The sequence below is a fragment of the Lolium perenne genome, chromosome 1, assembly GCF_019359855.2.
Source record: "Lolium perenne isolate Kyuss_39 chromosome 1, Kyuss_2.0, whole genome shotgun sequence".
Taxonomy (NCBI): domain Eukaryota; kingdom Viridiplantae; phylum Streptophyta; class Magnoliopsida; order Poales; family Poaceae; genus Lolium; species Lolium perenne.
Window position 1 is genome coordinate 3,362,273 of NC_067244.2, and position 22,550 is coordinate 3,384,822.

General features: G+C 44.3%; 1 protein-coding gene across 1 annotated transcript; it reads left to right on the forward strand.

Moving 5' to 3' along the window:
• Positions 1-20,754: 20,754 nt before the first annotated feature.
• LOC127341158 (mannose/glucose-specific lectin-like) lies at positions 20,755-22,249 on the forward strand. The gene is made up of 3 exons (XM_051366931.2): positions 20,755-20,826; positions 20,946-21,599; positions 21,734-22,249. Exons 1-3 carry the CDS (start codon positions 20,821-20,823, stop codon positions 21,989-21,991), a joined length of 918 nt encoding a protein of 305 aa, XP_051222891.1. The 5' UTR covers positions 20,755-20,820; the 3' UTR covers positions 21,992-22,249.
• The last annotated feature ends 301 nt before the right edge of the window (positions 22,250-22,550 follow it).

Sequence of the window (22,550 nt, forward strand, 5' to 3'; positions counted from 1 at the left end):
TCCAATCTAGACAAATTATCAGCAACAGGATTATCAGCTCCTTTTCTATCTATAATATGCAAATCAAATTCTTGCAAAAGAAGCACCCATCTAATAAGCCTTGGCTTAGCATCTTTCTTTTCCATAAGGTATCTAATTGCAGCATGATCAGTATGAATTGTAACTTTTGAATCAACAATATAGGGTCTAAACTTATCACAAGCAAAAACCACAGCTAACAATTCTTTTTCAGTTGTAGCATAATTTCTTTGAGCAGCATCAAGAGTTTTACTAGCATAATGAATAACATTCAATTTTTTATCTATTCGCTGTCCAAGGACAGCACCTACAGCAAAATCACTAGCATCACACATAATCTCAGAAGGTAAATTCCAATCAGGAGGTTCAACTACAGGAGCAGTTGTTAAGGCTTTCTTTAGAGTTTCAAAAGCTTCCTTACAATCATCATCAAAAACAAAAGGTACATCTTTTTGAAGAAGATTAGTAAGAGGCTTTGAAATCTTAGAGAAATCTTTAATAAATCTCCTATAAAAACCAGCATGACCAAGAACACTACGAATACCTTAACATCCCTCGGATAGGGCATCTTCTCAATTGCTTCAACTTTAGCTCTATCAACTTCAATACCTCTCTCAGAAATTTTATGTCCCAATACAATTCCTTCATTAACCATAAAGCGACATTTCTCCCAATTAAGAACAAGGTTAGTTTCTTCACATCTCTGCAAAACTTTATCAAGGTTTCGTAAGCAACTATCAAAAGAATTCCCATAGACAGAAAAATCATCCATAAACACCTCTACAATCTTCTCACAAAAGCCATGAAAAATAGCAGACATGCATCTTTGAAAAGTAGCAGGAGCATTACATAAACCAAAAGGCATACGCCTATAAGCATAAGTTCCATAGGGACAAGTGAAAGTGGTTTTCTCTTGATCTTTAGTTTTAACAGCAATTTGTGAAAACCCAGAATAACCATCAAGAAAGCAAAAATGAGTATTTTTAGATAACCTTTCTAACATTTGATCAATAAAAGGTAAAGGGTAATGATCTTTCTTAGTAACTTTATTAACTTTTCGATAATCAATGCACATTCTATACCCTACAACTACTCTTTGAGGGATGAGCTCATCATTATCATTAGGTACAACAGTTATTCCTCCTTTCTTAGGAACACAATGCACAGGACTAACCCATCTACTATCAGCAATAGGATATATAATACCAGCTTCAAGAAGTTTTAATACCTCATTCCTTACCACATCCTTCATTTTAGGAATTAGACGACGCTGATGTTCAACAACAGGCTTTGCATCATCTTCCATATTAATGGCATGTTGGCAAATAGAGGGAGAAATACCCTTCAAGTCATCAAGAGTGTAGCCAATAGCTCCTCGGTGTTTCTTCAATATTTCCAATAACCTTTCTTCCTCAAAATCTGAAAGCTTAGAACTAATAATAACAGGATATATTTTCTTATCATCAATATGAGCATACTTAAGATTATCAGGCAATGGTTTTAAATCAAAAACAGGATCTTCCTTTGGTGGTGGCGTTGTACCTAGATCTTCAACCGGTAAATCATGTTTAAGAATAGGTTGACGAAGGAAATTTTCATCAAGCTCATTCCTTTCTTCCCTAAAGACTTCACTCTCACTATTCTCCAAATGTTGCTACAAAGGATTATTAGGAGCAAGAGCAATAGATGCACACTGTTCAACTCTAAAATCATTATTAGGCAAATCAGCTTTATAAGGAGTTTTGGCAAATTTAGAAAAATTAAACTCATAGGATTCACCAGCAAATTTAGTCACAATTTTCTCTTTCTTACAATCTATAACAGCTCCACAAGTATTTAGAAAAGGTCTACCAAAAATGATAGGACAAGACTTACTAACAGCAGAACCAAGTACCAAGAAGTCAGCAGGATATTTAATCTTACCACATAGAACTTCCACATCTCGAACAATACCAATAGGAGAGATAGTTTCTCTATTAGCTAGCCGAATAACCACATCAATATCTTCAAGTTCACAAGAACCAATTTCATGCATGATCTCCGTGTAAAGCTCATAAGGAATAGCACTAATAGTTGCACCAATATCGCATAAACCATAATAACAACGATCACCAATTCTAACAGAGAGCATAGGAACACTGGTTTTCCTAGACTTATTAGGATGTGAAACAATATTAGAAGCATCTTCACAGAAAATAATATGACCATCTTCTACATTTTCAGTCACAAGATCTTTAACTATTGCAATAGCAGGTTCAACCTTTATTTGCTCTTCAGGTTCTATAGGTTTCTTTGCACTTTTATTAACCGCACTATTTATAACAGAATACTCCTTCATTTTAGCAGGAAAAGGAGTTTTTTCAATATAAGCTTCAGGAAGAATATGATCAACAGTTTTAATTTCAACACATTTACCTATAGGTGAATCAGTTTTATCTTTGTAAGGTTCATGATACTTATTAAAATTCTTCCTAGGCAATTCAAAATGAGAGGCAAAAGTTTTATAGAAATTTGCAACAACTTGAGAGTCAAGACCATAAGTAGCACTCATATTTCGAAATTTATCAGTATCCATAAAAGTTTCAATGCATTCATAATCATAATTTATACCTGACTCTCTATCTTTGTCGTTCTCCCATCCTTCAGTATTCTCCTGAATCTGATCAAGAAGGTCCCATTTAAACTCTTCTTTGTTGCGTGTGAATGATCCAGAACAAGTAGTATCCAGCAAGGTTTTATCTTGAAAAGAAAGTCTTGCATAGAAATTATCAATGATGATATTACCAGGAAGCTCATGAATGGGGCATTTGAGCATTAAAGACTTCAATCTCCCCCATGCTTGGGCAATACTCTCTCCATCATGAGGCTAGAAATTATATATGCGGTTTCGGTCCTTATGAATTTCACTTGGAGGATAGAATTTAGAATAAAATAGAGGCACAATATCCTTCCAATCAAGAGAATCCCCATTCTTCAGTAATTTATACCAATGCGCCGCTTTACCAGACAGCGATATAGAGAATAGTTTCTTCCTAACTTCATCCATAGAAATACCTGCACACTTGAATAACCCGCATAATTCATGTAAAAACAGTAAATGATCTCCAGGATGGACAGTTCCATCCCCTTCATAGCGGTTATCCACAACACGTTCAATAATTTCCATAGGTATTTTATATGGAACCTCTTTCTCACCGGCGCCTCATCCACTACCTTTGCAGTAGTAGTAGATTTTCCAAATAGGAATTCAAGAGAAGATCTCTCCATAATGAATTATGGCAGCAGGCAGAAATAAAAAACAGCACGTACAGTAAAAGTTTCCCTTACCAATTCCACTTACCAATAGCGCTTCACTCCCCGGCAACGGCGCCAGAAAATAGTCTTGATGACCCACAAGTATAGGGGGTGTATCGTAGTACTTTCGATAAATAAGAGTGTCGAACCCAACGAGGAGCAGAAGGTGTTGACAAGCAGTTTCGATGAAGGATTCACTGTAAATGCTCACAGACAAGTTTTCAGGGGGTTTTGATATAGCAGATAAATAAAGTACGAGTAAGTAAAATGCGAGAGTAATAATTGCAGCGAGTGGCCCAATCCTTTTTAGCACAAAGGATAAGCCGATTTGTTTACTTATAATGACCAAACGTTCTCGAGGACACACGGGTATTTAGTCTAGTGCTTTCGCTTCATATAGTTGATTAATCTTCATTGTTTTGATAAGTGTTGTGTGGGTGAACCTATGCTAATGCACCGCCCTTCCTAGGACTAATACATACTTGTGATTATACCCCTTGCAAGCATCCGCAACTACAAGAAAGTAATTAAGATAAATCTAACCACAGCCTTAAACTCTGAGATCCTGCTATCCCTCCTGCATCGATATACCAACGGGGGTTCAGGTTGCTGTCACTCCGGCAACCCCACAATCAGCAAACGAATACAAGATGTATTCCCCTAGGCCCATAAAGGTGAAGTGTCATGTAGTCGACGTTCACATGACACCACTAGAAGAATAACACCACAACTTAAATATCAAACCATTGAATATTACTCAACATAGTTCACTACTAACATTTAGACTTCACCCATGTCCTCAAGAACTAAACGAACTACTCACGAGCCATCATATGGAACATGATCAGAGGTGATATGATGATGAATAACAATCTGAACATAAACCTTGGTTCAATGGTTTCACTCAATAGCATCAATAACAAGTAGTAATCAATACCGGGAGAGTTTCCCCTATCAAACAATAAAGATTCAACCCTAGATGTTACAGCGGAGACGAGGAGCAGCGGTGGAGATGGCGGTGATGATGATGGAGATGATGGTGATGATGATCCCAATGATGTCCAGCTCGATGACGGTGACGATGGCGTCGATTTCCCCCTCCGGGAGGGAATTTCCCCGGCAGATTTCGGCCTACCGGAGAGCTCTTTTCTCTCTGGTGTTTTCCGCCCCGTAGAGGCGGCTGTGTCTATTCGCGATCCTCCCCTGGAGCTTAGGTTTTCGGGACGAAGAAGTACGCGAAGGAGAGGCGGCCGAAGGGGGCTGTGGGCCCCCTCCCCACAAGGCGGCGCGGCCAGGCCAGGGCCCGCGCCGGCCTATGGGGGGGGCCCATGGCGGCCCTCCTCGGTCCCTCCTTTTGGCTGGCTTCGTCTTCAGGAAAAATAAGATCTTCGGTGTAATTTCCGTCAATTGTTGATCTTCCGAAATATCGCATTCTGACGGTGCTTTTTCCAGCAGAATCCTGACTCCGGTGGGCGATTCTCCAATAATCATGAAACATGCAAAATAGATGAAATAACATAAGTATCATCTCTAAATATGAAATATATCAATGAATAACAGTAAATTATGATATAAAATAGTGATGCAAAATGGACGTATCAGCGCCCTCTTCTCCCTGCTCCACGCCGCCTTGGTTAGGGTTAGGGTTTGGTTAGGGTTTAGGGGGCCATGGGTTAGAGAACATGTACTTATTGATTTAATATTTTGCAGAAACAATGGATCCTCCATTCCATCGAGACTTCGAATAGGAAGACATAGTCGAGGACATAATCCGCGACGCCAATCTAGAAGACAACCGAGAAGACCACGGATTCAGTGATTGAGAAGACCATGGCTCCGGTGATGGAGAAGACCACGACTCCGGTGATGGAGAAGCCGACGGCTCCGGTGATGGCGAGGTATACGATCACTAGAGTCATTAATGGAATTCTATATGTACATATGTATATAAATTAATTAATTTTTATTCTCTTAGGCCTCCCAAGATAAGTTGGAGAAGTGAGGCCCGGCAAAGAAGTTGGACAAAAATGACCACTGGAAAATTACATCTATATCACCTAAAGGCCAACCGGTGACACCCGCAAATGCCGCAACAAAATTTAAAAATCAGTGCGGAGTTCTGGTTAGGGATCGCATCCCGATCACTGTTAGAGAATGGAACAAGAGCAAGAAGGTGCCCGAAAGTGAGGTTGCCGATCGGTACAAACGCTCGCTTTTTGACGACCTCATGGCACATTTCACCTTGCTAGAATTGGGATCGCAGACTGAGATGGACAAGCAGAGGGAGCTAGTGAAGAAGTGGACTCTTAAGAAGATGGGGGAACTTTTCCGGGCATGGAAGAATCGGTTATGGGCAACTTATAAGGACGAGAAGAAGCCTCCAAAATTCGAAGGATATCTATCGAAGCAGGAGCATAACTGGGAAGAATTTGTGAAGTACAAGTGCTCAGAGGATGTTGTGGCACTGTCAAAGAAAAACAAGAAGAATGCAAGCGAAAAGTTATATCACCATCATACGGGGCGAGGGGGCTACCAAGTATCCATGCCTAAGTGGGATGCACAAGAGGCTGAGATGCAGCGGAATGGGATCACTCCAGAACCCATCCGAGAAAACTGGGACACGAGGGCTCGAAATTGGTTCCTTGGGCATGGCTGTGAGTATGACATGAAGACAGGGAACCTTGTTGAAAGTGGCAGCAAGGTTAAGATACCCAGGGAAAAATGGCTTGAAGTGACGGCAGATATTAAATCGGGAAAATTGAAGTTTGCTCCCGATAGAGAGAAAGACTTGCTGACGCTTGTCCTCGGTACTCCTGAAAAGGGAGGACGAACAAGAGGCTTCGGCCCTAGTATTCCGTGGTCGCTTGGGTTTCCGGACGACGCGGAGACTTATAGAAACCGAGCGAGAGCAAAACAACGCCAGCTGGAGGTGCAGAATGACCGGATGGCCGAGTTCCAACGCCAACTTGACCAGCAGCCGAGTTCCAACGCCAACTTGGGCTTCCAGGCTGGGTACCCCCTACTAGTCGTTGCAGGTCACCATCACCTCCTCCAAATGATCGCAGGTCACCATCACCTCCTCCAAATGATCGCAGGTCACCATCACCCCATGAGTTTGACCACCACATCCCTAGTCCATCTCCATCTCCTGCACCGCCGCTTGCGCCCACTAAGACTCGACATGCACCGAAGCGGAAGCGTTTCAAGAGTCCTGTCTGCAAAATGTCGCCCCTCCCAAGAGTACCAAAGGTTCCTCCCCCCCGTCCTTACGATCTTACCGAAGAGGAAAATTAGGCCGTTGTAAAGAAACACAATTATGAACATTTTCATAAGGAGAAACCCAAGTCCCCAGCAACATACACAGAGAAGCAAAAAGCATATGCTCTTGATTTTCTGAACACACCATCGCAATATTTCTTACACGAGAAGAAGTATGACTATACACGCACACTTGCGAGGGTAATTGAGGACAAGGATAGTGCTAGGGTAATTGAGAAGAAGGATAGTGCTAGCACGAGCAAATCATCAACTAGAAGTGTAGCCGGGAAGAAATCAAGTTCAACAAGTGCACCCAAGGCCAAGCAAGCGATAGCAAGCAGAAAAAGAAAGGAAGTTCCGCAGCTCGGAGACCAGGCCAAACAATCGATCCCACCCCTCAAAGTGTTAGCTGTTCCCTCGGTGTACCAGGAACATGGTGATTTCGATATAGAAGCAGCTGCGGCACTAGCGGATCAAATTGGCTGTACCGTGGAAGAATTGCTGAGTGCCCGTGATGCAGTACTACCCATTGCTGATATAGCTCCTAAATTTGTCTACGGGGCCAACTTGGTCAGCAAAGAGTGGCTGCATCAATTGCCAACGCATATGCGGAATTTGCATCAGTGGTACCTTGATGCGTGCAAGGACAACACAAGATACATCGTGGCGAATATCCTAGAAGAATATTACTTCCGAAAGGAGGAGATCCATATTGAGATTTCCGAACTCTGGCAGTTATTCAATTTAGACGCCCTCGACAAATCTCTCATGAGTTGCTATTGCTTGTAAGTTGTTAACTACATATAAGCTCCTGTTCATTCAGTTGTTCCTGTTCATTGCACATACTCATTGTATCTTATGTGCTCTCTTATGCAGACTGAAGATCAGTGAATGCAGAAGTAATAAGATGTTCAATATTGGATTTGTTGACCCAGATAAAGTACATCATGACACGGTAAGGAATAAAGACGAAGAAACGGGGGGAAACCTACTAAGGTTTATAACGGAGCAACATTTCTATGATTCAATACTGTTTCCTTACAACTGCAGGTGAGAGTCTTACTGATTTGTTGTACACATTCAATTTTTCTTGCTCAATGTTAAGTGTAATTCATGACGTATATATATAAACATGTGCAGTTTCCACTGGATTCTGCTGGACATTCATGTTGATAAGGGAATAGTTGAAGTAAGGGACCCATTGAGTAGAGGCCTGGAAGGGTTTCCTGAGTTGCAGAAGTTGCTCCAGAGGTAATTGCAATCATTAATTGCCGCACTATATCTTTCGTGAGATATCAATTAATTATACACTCATTCAATCATTCTTTTGCCTAGCAGGGTTTGGAGAGTTTTCAAGAAGAGCAATAAGGGTAACTTCGCAGAGAAGCTAACATTTACTCATGTACCGTGCGCCCAGCAGCCACAGGGGACGAATCTATGTGGATACTACGTTTGCAAGTCCATTCGCATGTTAACCACTGAGAAACACAACGATAATAGATTCAACGTAAGCAATAACATTCACAACTTTAATTTATTATCGTCAATATTTCGTTATCAAGATTGATATAGTTATATTCATCTCATTTTCCTATATAGGTCGACTTCATGCGGGAGAAGCTCCAACCACACGAACACCTACAAGGAATTACGGAGGAAGTGGCGGGACTTCTGATGAGAGAAGTAATAGACGACAACGGCTTGTTTAGTCCAAATAGACGGATCAAATGATCCCCATGTAATAGTTAGAATAGACGATGGGGTTTAGTCCCGGTAGTCGTGAGCTCCATGTATATGTAAGGGAATCTACGAATAGACTTTTGCTTCCAATATTTGTTTGCTCGATCTATATATAATGAATGAACGTGTACAACTTGTAGTAGCGTACAAATATATGCAATTTTTATTTAAAAATGAAAAAAATGTAATAGAAGGGGGGCGGTGGCGGGGGGAGGGGGGGTGTGCTGCACCCCTCAAACCCTAAAGCAGCAGCGTTCTGCGCGCGCCACGTAGAGTGCCTTTTGTCGCGGGCTGTATTACCACCCGCGACAAAAGGAGGTGTCCCCTGCGCGCCCCGCGGCTGCCACGTGGTGGACCTTATGTCGCGGGTGGTAAGCGACCCGCGACAAAAGGTTGGGCCTTTTGTCGCGCCTCCGTTGTCGCGGCTGGCCGCCCGCGACAAAAGGGTCTTACGACCCGCGACATAAGGCCTGTTTTCCACTAGTGTAGTAATCCAACGACTTTGTGTTCTTTCATCAACAACACCGGACCTTCTTGTTTGTCTGATAAGCCGACGAAATTACCAGCGCACATCTTTCCCTGAAACCCAAGTCCATGAACCATGGACATTGCCGAGGTTACCCCTCATCAAGAAGCCATATTGCTTTTATTATTATATATATACTAGGAAACTTGCCCGTGCGTTGCTACGGGGCAGGACCAAAATCAACTTTAGACGAAAAACGTCAACTCGCGTCCCAAATTTTGCCCTAAAGTTGATCTGCCCACATAATCTACGGATTGGCCCGCCATCGCCTTAGGTGCTCTTACAGTGTCGATCATGATTAATTGTAGAGAGCCTCAGTTTTTCTTTTATGTAAAACGTGTCAGTGGATTGGAACGGCTGTGTGCATCTCAGCTATGCAGAGGCCGGGTGTAATACTTAAACCTTATAAATAATAAAGCATCATTGGAAAAAATAATCCTAGCCTTAGTTAGCCTTTTCGTCTGAATCTTTATTTATTTATTTGATCCACCTCCACCGGCGCTACAACCGCCAAATCACCTCCACCTTTACCATAGACAGGAAAACCAACTATGTAGTGAAAACTGCACGTCAAACTTGTCAATTACTAAATGGCTAGATGCAAACCAAAATAATAGAAGTAGGATGCGAGCTATACCTGGAGTAGACGAACTGATTCTCCTATATGCCATCCTTGCTCACGCACGCTCAGTTTGCGTATGGTCGACGCCCCATGTACTTTCCGGCAAGGTGCACTTGCAAGATCTGGCTCGGCATGGAACGCTCGTGAACGGTTCGCAGCTAGCAGGTGCTTTTGACCCTATCAAACGTGAGCATAGCAGCAAAGCGTAAGCTAGCTGGCCTGATTGATCCATGGATTTATCTAGTGCTCCTGTACTAAGCTAGCTAGATGAGCTAATTAATTTGATGTGTAAGATTACCCAAATAAACATCGAACAGCTGAACCTGTTGGATTAAGCAAAAGGCGCACGTAGCAGCAAAGCATAAGCTGGCCTGGTTGATCCTCGATCGATCTGGTAGTCCTGTACGAAGCTACCAGATGCGCTAATTAATCTGTGGTGCAAGCTTATCCATAGCAACCTCGATCAGCTGAACCTGTTTTCGGGCGTGGCCAGCCGGCCGGGAAACGCCGCGGCCGGCGGCAGCGCAGCGCGTGGCTGGGAGGCAGCCAGGCAAGCCACGCCCGTGCATCTATACATACACATATATACATACACTCATCCCTATGAACATACGCACGCACACTCTACCTCTATAAGCATCTCGGAGAGACTGAGTCCTAGTTGTGGTTGCCTATATATATGGAACCAGGGGCCAGGGTGGGAGCGTCGTGATCGACCTGGAGTTGGAGTTGTATTCCTACCGTGGAAACAAACGAAGCAAACGATGTAGACAAAGCCACGCACGAAAGCGCATACATAGACTCCTAAGGTGGTAGGACTTGAGGCCACGTATGAAGTGCTTCACGGGAACGTGGGAAGCTGCGACGCGACGGACAAAGCACATTTAAGCGGTGGCATAGGAGGACGTAATTTCGATACAAATATATATAGGGAAAAAAGTAAAAGCCTTAGCTCATTTATTATTATTATATACTAGCACAAAAACCATGCGTTGCTACGGTGTCACGCAAAATAAAATAGACATCAATTGTAATAAAAATATAACGACTATAACGGAATGTAAATCTCTCCTGCTCACTTGGAAAGGTAACGGCTCTAGAGAAGAGAAGAGATTCACTGCTGCCAGTAAGGATGGCAGCATGGGCATGTTGTCTTCCTGGCTAATCTCTATGCATCTTTTAATTTCAACCATATGTTGTGATTCCATCTCAACAATCTAAACGTGGTGTCACAGATACTTGATCAATTTAAAATCACAAAGCAGCACACTGAGAAATCAATCACCGCACGCGCACGCAATGACACTGCCACCACGAGCGCCTGCCCATGCTTCCCTTCCATCCGCCGCCCGTCGACGTATTAGTGTCGCCTCTCGCGATGTGCTAGATCCCGCTCTGCCTCTGACCGACGCCACCAGTCTGCCGTCCGCCGCCCGTGCACGTGCAAGTCCCACGACCCATTAAATAGTGGCTCTCCTTTTTTGTAGATGGGCGGTGGCCACCGAACCAATCAAACAGTTTTTTACTTGTGCCCTCTGTTTGATAGGTGCGTCCGCGACCATCAGCGTCGTTCGGCATACATGCAGAGCCGTGGGCATCTTATTCCATCCGCTGGGGTGTGCAAACTTAACTTGACATTTCACTGAAACACCACATTAGATAGAAAATTTGCAGCAAATATAAAAATAAAAAGGACAATTAAAACACAATTGTGATCTACTGAGTATATACCTGATATCCTGAACGACTCTCTGCCTTTACATATTTAGATAGATTGCTTTTCACGTGACTGGCTTGCAGTCCTCCACCTCTACTCCAATAGTAGAAGCAAGAACTCCCACGGTGGATCGCCAAATACACTATCTGTACATGCTGGATGCGGAGAAGAACTCGGATCTTTGATGAGCTCCCTTCTGCAAGCAGCAACTCAAGTACTCCTAGCTGCATTTATCCAAAAACAACGGTTCTCGAGCCATGATGGTAACACAAACCTGGAGGTGTTCTTTGTGGCGATATCAAACTACTCCCAGATGTTGGAGTCGAGGTTGGGGCTTTGGGGACTGGTGACTGGGGATTGTTGGTCTGCTATCAACTTGGCTTGGCTATGCTCTGGCCAAACATGTCGCACCTCAATCAGACGCTCACGGAGATCCAGGGCGTGATCCCGGCAGAGATCAGCGATGTCATAATCATTACCGTGAACATGTCGAGCAACCAGCTAAATAGGAGGGTCCCGGCGTCCATCTATCCACTGCTGAAGCGATAAGCTCTCCCTATCCAACGTCCTAACGGGCACGATCCCCAACATGCATAAGGTCCCAACACCTGCTTGTTTTCTATTCTAAGCCGCTGATAGAGATTGAACGGCAAAGGTGGATCAAGGCGTCAGCGGAAGTGGGTAATGTCGACGTACGGCGACGATCCAATGGTCTTTGGGACTCGGGGAAGGTGCGCTCGGGTGAGGAGTGCCACAGAGCGGTCGAAGGAATGCTTGTAAGGTCCTGGCGCGGCCCTAGAAGGCGGCGGCTCGATTTGTGGCGCAGAAGCTCCGGCCTAATCCAGGCGGTATTGCAGTCTTCGTTCCACCGATCATGGATGGGTAGAGAAGGACCTAGGAGCTCTGTTGACGATGAAATTCTCGATTTCAATATTCTGTGGCAAACGATCTCTGTTGATAGGAGTTGTTCTACGTTTTATCTGGTAATCGGGAGCAGAGGGGACGGGTTATGTATAAAGGAAATCGAGTAGGAACCGTCCTGGTTCGATTCGAGTTCTGGCGAAACTGAACAGTGGAACCCGGAGGAACGTATACATGATGAACTCTGTTTCTTGCGCTACAACAAAACTTACCATAGAAGTCTTCTTTGCGCGACGGACCAAAGAAAAGGAGCGGACGACGGAAATTACAACGGACCAAACCACGGAAACGCTTCTTCCTTTATTATTAGATACTAGGAAATATGCCCGTGCGTTGCACTGGGAGAGAAAAAATCCACAAAATCATAAACTGTTAAATCACTCCACGTAGCTCCTCTTTGTTTCGCCAATAGTCGCCTCCGTCTCGCGACGAGCGGATGTAACTGTTGCTACACTTGTGGTCACACAATGTCTGCTTCGACCGTAAGACCTCGTCACATGGTCGTCGAACATGGCGTACTTTATAATCGTGTATAGGATCTTGAATTCTCGATCGAAACCCTAGTTGGGGCAATTTATGAGTATCGGTTGACAAGCGAGTGTTAATGAAGACGGCAACAAAGTATTACAAATTGAGATCAATTTAAATCTAAATAAACATATAAAATTATTAATCATGAGCAGCTAGCTTTGAGGAAAAAAGAAAGCAATTTTGGTAACACAAACAACGTCAGCTAGCTATCTTAATTTTGTCAAACAAATCTAGCAAAAAGTCTCACGCATTCCAGCAGCACCACGTTGGCCACATCCAAGGCCAGTAGCGTGCACGCGCTCCAGCCCCGGCCAGCAGCCCATCGGCGACCCAGGAGAGCAGCGCGCATGGCCGAGGTGATGCACGACGCCCTGCCACCGAGGCACAACACCACGTTCCCATCGCCTGCGACACCGTTTTTGTGGAATCCCCGCCGGGAGCACCGCGAAGGCGCCCTGTTGAGCTCCGAGGTCAAGGCTCGTACGCGTAGCAGCAGCTTGCGCTGTTGCGCAGTTCCCTTAGGACGCTGATGCAACTAAGTCCGCGGAGGCCACAGTGGTCGCGGAGCTAACACATCCCTCTCCGGCCCACGCAAAGGAGCTCCATGCCAAGATCGAGCTTGACCATGGCGGCATGGCCGCGCCGGCGGGCCACTGGATCAGCACTGGCTCGCCCATGATCGCCAAGCAGTCTTCGCAACCCGGCGTAACCTGCAGCCTGTACATATGCATGTTAAACATGGTCGACATCATCAGTTCATCACCCACACCGCCGAGGCCGACTATGAGCCTATGAGGCCACCGTCGACGATTGTCAGGCTGTGCCGCCGCTGCATATATGTCCACGATTACTTCCGATGGCCGCCTTCGCCGCAGAGAAACAATACGTACGTACTACCATGGCTGCCGCTGCTGCATCGCCGTGCTTACTCCCGATGGTTACCACCGGTGGAAGACCTCAAGACCGACCATACGTACACTCCCGATTGCACGTACCTACTCCCGATGGCCGCCGCAACACCATCGCTCTCCTTTCCCTGAGACTCGAGAGACGCAAAAAGCGATGGTAAGGCCCGGACTGATTAAACGATGCGACATCTTCCTTGGCTCGTACATATATGAGCGTTTACAAAGGCGTATGTGAAATCTGGAATCTTTTTAGGAACGAGGCCGGAGACCAATCCTGAATACCTGATACGTGGGAGACCAATCCTGATCGGTTTCCTTCCAAGCACAAACAGATTTTGTGATGAACTCGTTTGGTAGCTGCGTGCTAGCTTCGGATGGACACGGAAATTAGCGATCAAAGGAAACGTTTAGGATGACGAAACGTTTTCTTGATTGATTGATGATTGACTTACCGGTGGCAAGGGTATGTAATTTTAACGAAAATTAGGGGTAAAAATAGATGGACCAACAAGAAGCCTTATTTTCTTTATTATTAGGTATAGACTAGTACAAATACCCGTGCGTTGCAACGGGAGAAACGAAAAAATACAACAACACACCGTTAGAAAGAATATCCATCGCGATGGAACACGAGCAATCGGTAGCCTTGGAACTTCATTAAATGTGTCTAAACATCCTTGCCGATTGAACTTGGTACAATTTGTTCATTAATTTTTTTTACAAATACAACTAAATAATATGTACCCCTCCAATACATAATAAGTGTCGTTAAATTTAGTGTCTCATGCAATTTAATATCTTACCTTTGGCCTGGCTAGCTATCAATTTACGCAAACAAGTTAGTAGTATCCTACATGCTCGTACAGTATTAGCCAAGCTCAAACATCCATATGAACACACAATATATTCCTGTTCATCATTGTATCCTCCACCACATCAAAATTAGCATCGAGGTCTGAAAAAATCGTCAGATTTGATTATCTCTATTTTGTTAAATTATTGCCATCTCTATTTATTAATTTCTCCTAAGTTACAGAACCACATAGCATCAATATCGACACCCACATGATAAGTACAAAAATAGTTTAGAATATGTATTAATTTGATATACTATTTTAATCTGATCTACTCTCTTATAACCAATTTTATTTTTTCTTCAATCTATTATTGATATACCTCGTAAATGCTAAGTAGACGCCGAGGGGGAAAAACTTCTCCTTACAAGATTTTGTTACACGATAGTTTTTAGTTGATTAAGCTCAATACTCGCCCTTGTGCAGTGGGTTGTCATCCTGACATGGGACACTCTTGGGAGCAGCGGGCTTGTATCCTTGTCACGGAGCTGCGGGTTGTCGTTCTGGTCAAGGAGCGGCAGGCCATCTCGGAGTAGCAGGCGGGCCAGCGGGCGAGCGTCGGGGAGTGGGTGAGCTTCAGCTCTTAGCGTGAAAGCAAAATTAAATTCTTCCACAGCACTATGTCACGTCGACACATCGTCCAATTATAGGATTAGATATTCAAACCAGCGTAGATGCATGTACAATCATACAAAGTCAGAGTATTCTAATTTCATGTTCTTGGCCATCCTTGTCGTGCTTTAGCTGACAAGTTGTTGCGCCCACATTATTTCCTAGAACTTGTAGGCAGTAGCTTTCTTCAGTTTGGAAGAATTGGATTGGAGCATTACGAAATAGCCATCATCAGGCTATGGCGTGTAGAGCTCGCCCATCGACCAAGCGCTCCATTGCCTCGAGGCTCTTGCCGCAAGGGAAGACGGAGACACAGAGTCGACTTCGCGGGCGTGATAGAATAGAGAACACGTCGCGCGCCAAAGCATCGAGGCTGGTCTGCTGCAGATCGGACCAGCAGCCATGGAATATCAACCCAGCCGGTAGTCTCAGGTTGGCAGGAGGGATTGCCGTGGACTCCAGCGAGGTCGGCTGGCGGCGTAGTCTCGACGAGATGGTACCAGACTCGAGCGAAGTTGACAGAACAGGGAGATGTCGGCGAACTCAAGCCGGAGCTCCTAGTACTCCCCGTATGTTTATAGGCGACGCGGCGGCTGATCGAGTTCACTAATTCTACTCGGCTAACAGTCGGGTTACGTTAATCTAGGAAGCCAAAGAGAATAATTCTCGTCGTGGTCTTCGATCAAATCGCTGTAAAGTGCACAGGATAAGGAGGCCCAGGGGGGACACACGGCAGGCCCACTTCTGGCAGATGCGGAAATTAGCGACGAGGAAACTCTTCACCACACGAAACGAAAACGAATCGTTTCATGACTTAAGCGGTGGCAGTGGGATGTAATTTCCATTGAAATCTAGGGGCAAAAACAGACGGACCAACAAAAAGCCTTATTTTCTTTATTATTAGGTATAGATATAGATAGATATATTATATATATATTATTTGGTATAAACTGGTACACATGCCCGTGCGTTGCAATGGGAGAAAAAGACTACTACACAAAGACGCACAATAAAAGTTGTCGTTGATTTTATAATTCTATTCCAACTCACATCAAGAAAACAAGTTTTAACAATAATTTCGAGAAACCATTACCAATAACCGTTCTTGCCGACATGCTGAGCGACGACAGCTGGCTTCTTCCCCTCCAGTGTTGTCGTTGCTGCTGCTACATACATCCCCCCTAGGCCTCGACGACACCTTCTGACCTGTGGTAGCACCTTGGGCCTCGGCTCAGAGTCCGCCACAGGATGCTGGTGACAAAGTAACTTCTCGTTGGTTCTTCTATAATTCTATTCCATCTAATATGCAGAGACAACAAACATCAAGAAAATAACTCTCAACAGTAATATCAAGAAAGATTACCAATAGCAAAATTTATAAATTTGCTTTGTGCTCACCTTTGCAAGTACAACTCAAGCATATATACCAATTAAGATGATCTCGTGGTGATATTAAGCCTGAACCAGACATCCATGCATTGCATGTTCCAGTATGTTCGTGTAATGGAACTATGAAAAAACTTGTATTCTCATATCCAAACCCTCGCCACCCCTCTGTCTTGGTCTTTTTTTGGAGCCACACCCCACCTTGGTGAACGTCTCGTTCTCTGAGAGCTGTACTGATCCTTTGAGTTGAGTTTCAGAATAAGCGACCAGCAATCAGATTGGCCATCGGGAGCGACGGAGGAACTTGGGCCAGCTTGTCGACGCGCCACCCACGTCTCCTCTGACCAGGGCATGCGCAGGTCCTCCTCGATCTGGTCTCATCAGCCGCACTGCTAATAATCCGACTCAACGATGACGGACAGAGGTGATGAAGTAGACTTAGTGCTTGGCCGAGGCTGCGCTAGATCAGCCGTTGAGCGGCGTGGCGGATGCAGCCATCAAGTTAATCCAAGCACCAATTATGTCGCCGCCAACAGGGGAAAATTCCGATCCAGACATCATTATCATGGGGATGGCGGAACCACCGTGTCTGCCCTTACGACCGCGTCAATATCCATGGCCAGAACACCGGCGAGATCGCACCGAGGAACCTTGATCGGAGTAGAGTACCATACTCGGCTCGATCGGTCCCGGATTTCCTACGGGGCGGGCGCCATCAGGTCGCTCAACATCCCATGTTGGGGCCATGGAGTTAGGTAGGTATACGACCAGAAGACGCGGCGATCGGACCTGCTTTTTTAGAAGCGTCCCAAGCTCGAAGTGCACTCGCGGTGCTTCACCCACAGCTGTTCCGGCAGGATCGGACGCCACACCATCTTCTCTAAACACCGACCCAGGCCAGGGGCGAACGTCCGGGACGACGGCGTCGGGACCGCCCTCTTCTTCGTCCGTTCTCTCCACCTCGTCTCCATTGTCCTCGCTGCCATCCTGGTATGGAGCGGCTCCAGAGAAGTCGCCAACCCAGGGGCGGATATCCGGGACGACAAGACGATGGATGAGCCAGATGTGTCTACACGTCTCGCCGTCCTGCTCCTGGATGTCGGTTCTCGTGGACGTGATGGAGGATTAATAATGGGACTGTCTAATCATCATCTAGCTGAAAGCGACACGTTATAAGGATACAAATTAACAACAGTGTTAAGTTGGTACTCCTACATAGTAATTTTTAGTAAATTATTTCCATCGCAAAAACACTTTTAATTAATTAATTAATTGCTTCATATCTCCCTGCAGCCTCCGTATTTTCTAATTTGTTTCTTTTGGTTGTTATGATTGCTGAAACACATGAATATGACACATAACCAGAAAAATATAGGAAATAATATCAAGGAGTTATTAGCCCATTAAAGAAGGAAAAGGAAATCTTACCAAGAGGTGGGTGATTGGAATATTCTTGCAAATAGAATGCATGTGAATTATTAGAAAAGATCCTTAAAAGTCTTGTGCTCTCTCTATTTTCCTATCGTGGTGAATTAATTAGGAGGCATGAGAGTCCACCCAAAATGTCACTTACTCACAATTCCAAAACACAAAGCAGACCCCACCATCTCAATAGAAGGCAAACCTTGTACGTTGATCGAAAGTTCTTCCACCTCCAGAAGAGAGGTTGATGATTATCCGGGAGAGCGGGTCAGGTCCTTCAACCATTGCATCCTCTGTTTCAAATTAATGAAAATGTATTTTTTCACCAAATCAAATCCAAAAAACCAACCAAAGACGGGTGCTCTCTTGTCCGACTTCTCTATAGCCACTGGTATCACACCCGACCGTAATTCTCTACGCTCAAACAATGGCATCTTCAAGTTGGGTTTCAAGTGCTCATATCGTGGTTTTGGTGTCTGCTTCACTAACTCACCATACCGTAATCCTGATTATATGCCGATTTGGCAACCTTACTTGGAATCGAATTTCGATTGTTATTCATCATCAATTTGCGTATCAGAGTATGTCATGCATACCTTTCTCCTTTTTATCTCAGAGTACACGGTACCACTTCTAACTCTGCCATTGTCGTGCTTCTTGATAATGGAAATCTTGTATTAAGAGACCAAGTAACTATGTCTGAAGAGCTAGAAACCAAGTCTAGCGAGTGGCTCCGCGGACGGCAGCATTCATGATGCATGCCATACAAGGACAAATAATTGGTGATCTCAAAAAGAGTAAGATGCGTTCCCATGGCCACCTATCAAGCTACAGCTGGATTAATTGTGGTGGTTGTACAACTCCAATTAATTGGTGGTCGCAAAATGAGTCAGATGCGTTCTCGTGGCCACCTATGAAGCTACAGCTAGATTAATCGTGGTGCTTGTACAACTACAATTAATTGGTCGTCGCAAAATGAGTCAGATGCGCTCCCGTGTCACATATCAAGCTAGCTACTGCTGGATTGATCATGGTGCTTGTGCTATTACAATTAATTGGAGGTCTAAAAATGAGTCAGATGCATTCCCATGGCCTTGTTCTTAGGTTTTACAAATTCTATGGATATTTTGATTCGAATCCTTAGTCGAGTTTCTTTTTATCCTTGCAAAGCGATAGGACAGAAGCCATCAGCTTCCTACGTCACCAGGATGATGTACGCTTGGTTGATGTTAGCGAGGTGGGCGCGCTCGTCGTGGAAATCATTGAGGAAGGACAAGAGATGACATTGATGCTACTCATGGTGTGCTTTATTGAACCACAAACATGTTTGCCGACTGTAGCTTAACTAATGAATGAATATATAAACTTGTACCATTCAATGTCAGTGAGATCCAAGCAATTAACAGATGAAAGAAAGCGCGAACGTAATAACATCACAGCTGTTTGTCAGAAATTTGATTGTGCAGGGAAGATTTGCTGTCCAAGAAGTCATATGTATTCACACCCAAAGAACGCAAACATGCAAACCAATTTATTTGGTGATCTGAGTAATGCGCCTAAAAGAAATTGTCTTCTGAGAACGACACCTAAATTTTCAATTATAGATTTTTTCTTGTCCAGGTAGCCTCGACATGCCAACCAGCACCTGACTAGTTAATAAATACATAAACTTGTACCTTTCAACGTCATCGTCCAAGAAATTAACGTATGAAAGCAAGTCCGGATGTACTGACATAAAAGTTGTTTGTAAGTAATTTGATTGTGCAGGGAAGATTTGTTGGCCAAGAACTCATATGTATTCTCACCCAAACGACGCAAACAAACAAACCAATTTAGTTGGTGATCCGAGTAATGCGCCTGACAGAAATTGCCTTCTGAGAGCTACAGCTAAATTTTCAATTATTGATTTTTTCTTGTCCAGGTTGGGTCGACATGAAGTGTTATTTTGTGCCCGAGAAAATGTAAAGTAAGATTAAAATTTGGTAATTGCTTCCAAAAATAATTAATATTTGGAATCGTTCCGACCCGGCTAGTTTGCCCGGGCAATTTGCCGTAGAGTGTGTCCAGCCTGGCTACCTATTTCTCCATATAGGGAGCCACTCTAAAATAGCCTCTCCCTATTTCCCGACAAGCTCCAACCCACTACCTATATTCTATTCACCTATATTTTATTCATATTTTGTAACTAACAAAATATTTCTAACGGCAATATTTTCAATTGCTATATTTCTAACAGACATTGATGCATATTCCCAGTTTTTTAGCATGGCAATAAAATATGGCTATGTAATTTGTTAATATGCCTGGATTTGTTAATGATAATGAATTTGTTAATATGTTTCCTATGTTGAGCTTCGCAATAATCTCAAAATTTATATGTAAAAATATGCATGCACACATATTATATATTCAATATAGTAGAGACCTGATTTTCCGGAGAGACTCTTGTTAGTCAATATAAAGAAAAATATCCCCATTAGGCCAACAATATGTTTATGTATGCTCCATCAAAAATGCTTTTTTTCCGTGTGTGTGCGACATCAGATAGATAAATCAAAACCATAGGTTATAGTTAGAGAAACATGATGCCGGATGATTTTTCATGATTAATGCTGGTTTTTATAGTGTTATGAAAATCCCTAGAGTACTAATTCATGTTAGTGCTGGATGAACCTCCAAATTGGGATGCACATATAAAATGATACATATCGAATTTGTATATGCATACCTGATCTACACGTATTTATCTATTTGTCTGTTCACTTTTCGTTTGATGAACGTATCAATACGTCAATGTATATTAACTTATTGTTTGGTGAGCAGCAAATGGTACTATGAGTCTGAACTTCTCTTAGTCTTGCTCGATCGATCGAGACGAATGGATGGCAGGTACGCGCGCACAGCAGACTCCCTATAAATAGGTGGCCTTCCATCGTCATTTGGTCATCGCAACTAGCAAACACACGCACACACTCTTCAGACTCAGTTTTTTGTCGTAGTAGCTCGAGAATATGGCGGTAAGGCTATGTATATACACAGAAATGCATACATGCATGTTGAAGTAGAGCCAGAATATGGCGGTAATTAACTGACTTGTTTATTTTTTGCTGCATGCATGCATGAATGTTGTATGCAGGTCGTGGTGAGTGTTGGTCCATGGGGTGCACCGGGGGGAGAGCCTCGCGACATCCCCATCGGCAGCATGCCCCAGTCCCTGGTGAGCATCACCATCTGGAGCATCAAGGCCTTGGGGGGGCCCATCTGTGGCTTCTCCTATGTGTACGTCGACCAGAACGGGGGGGCCATCCACGTCGGCCCCTGGGGCAATGCCGACCCGGAACACACCATCACGAACATACAGATGGGTCCCGGCGAGTACCTTTACGAGTTGAGCGGCACCGCCGATGACTCCGCCCTATTATCGCTCAAACTGGTCACCAACCAGCACACGTACGAGGTCGGCGCTCCGTTGGAGCAGACGACCTTCAGCATGCCGCTCACGAATGGCAAGGTGGTCGCATTCTTTGGCCGCTCCGACAACGATCACCTCACGGCGCTCGGTATCTACGTGCCGGTGATGAAAGGCTCGCCGGTCAATGTCGGTCCGTGGGGCGACTCCGGTGGCGTACCCGTGGACATCACCACGCCGGTGCAGCTTAAGAGCGTCACCGTCTACAGCACCGATTCCAGCGATGGGCGCATCTATGGCTTCTCCTTCACCTATGTCGACCTGACTGGCCAGTCCATCCATGTCGGCCCCTGGGGCACGATCAAGGGAGAGAAGCATACCGTACGTACCACATTAATTCATTCTTAATTTCCTTTCTACCTATTGATTGCACGCGTCTAGCTACTTAGTTGTCTCACTTGTGACAACTTTAATTTGAGTACAACTCGTCATGCATGCATGTTGATGTGATGCAGTTTGACCTGAGCCTGCAAGGCGAGTATGTGAACAAGATCACTGGCACTACTGCCGGCGACAACCGCGTGACCTCGCTCAAGTTCACCACCAACCAGGAGCGTGACTACGGCCCGTTCGGGAGCGATAGGGGCAATGCCTTTAGCGTGCCGCTGCCAGACGGCGAGCACAACGGCGCCGTGGTCGGCTTCTTCGGCCGCTCCGGGAAGAGCCACGTTGACCTCGGCGTCTACGTCGGCCTCGCGCCCAACGAGCCATGAATCAATCACTTGTAAACGTATATATCGAGCTAGCAGGTAGTTACGTACTCTACCCATCCAGAATGCAGACCTCTACTCGATCTGGATGCTACGTTAAACGCCAGCGAGCTAGCTAGCTGGCTATACATATGTGTCATATGTGTGTAATGAATAAGCACGATGGGATCAAATACTGTCAAGGGATTATATATATGCATGTAAGCGTGTAATATTATTAATATAAATAATGCTGTAATGCTCATGGTTTGCAATAAAAGTACCACCCGTTTGGCTAAACATGTACGTGCTCATCCCCATAAAATACATCCTCTTTTTACATTTTTTTATTCAACTTATCAAACTCATCCTGCGAGGGAATTCCTGAAATTAGCATATTTTATTAGCATAACATTTAATATATTTACTTTCAGTTGTAACATATCAAACTATTGTAGCACAATGGAATTTTATTAGCATACTGTTTCTCTACCTCCTTTTTTTCTTTTTTGCCGAGTGAAATCTCCCTTGCTTTGAACGGCAAGAAAACAGTTTGCTTTCATGATAGACACATGTACCTTGT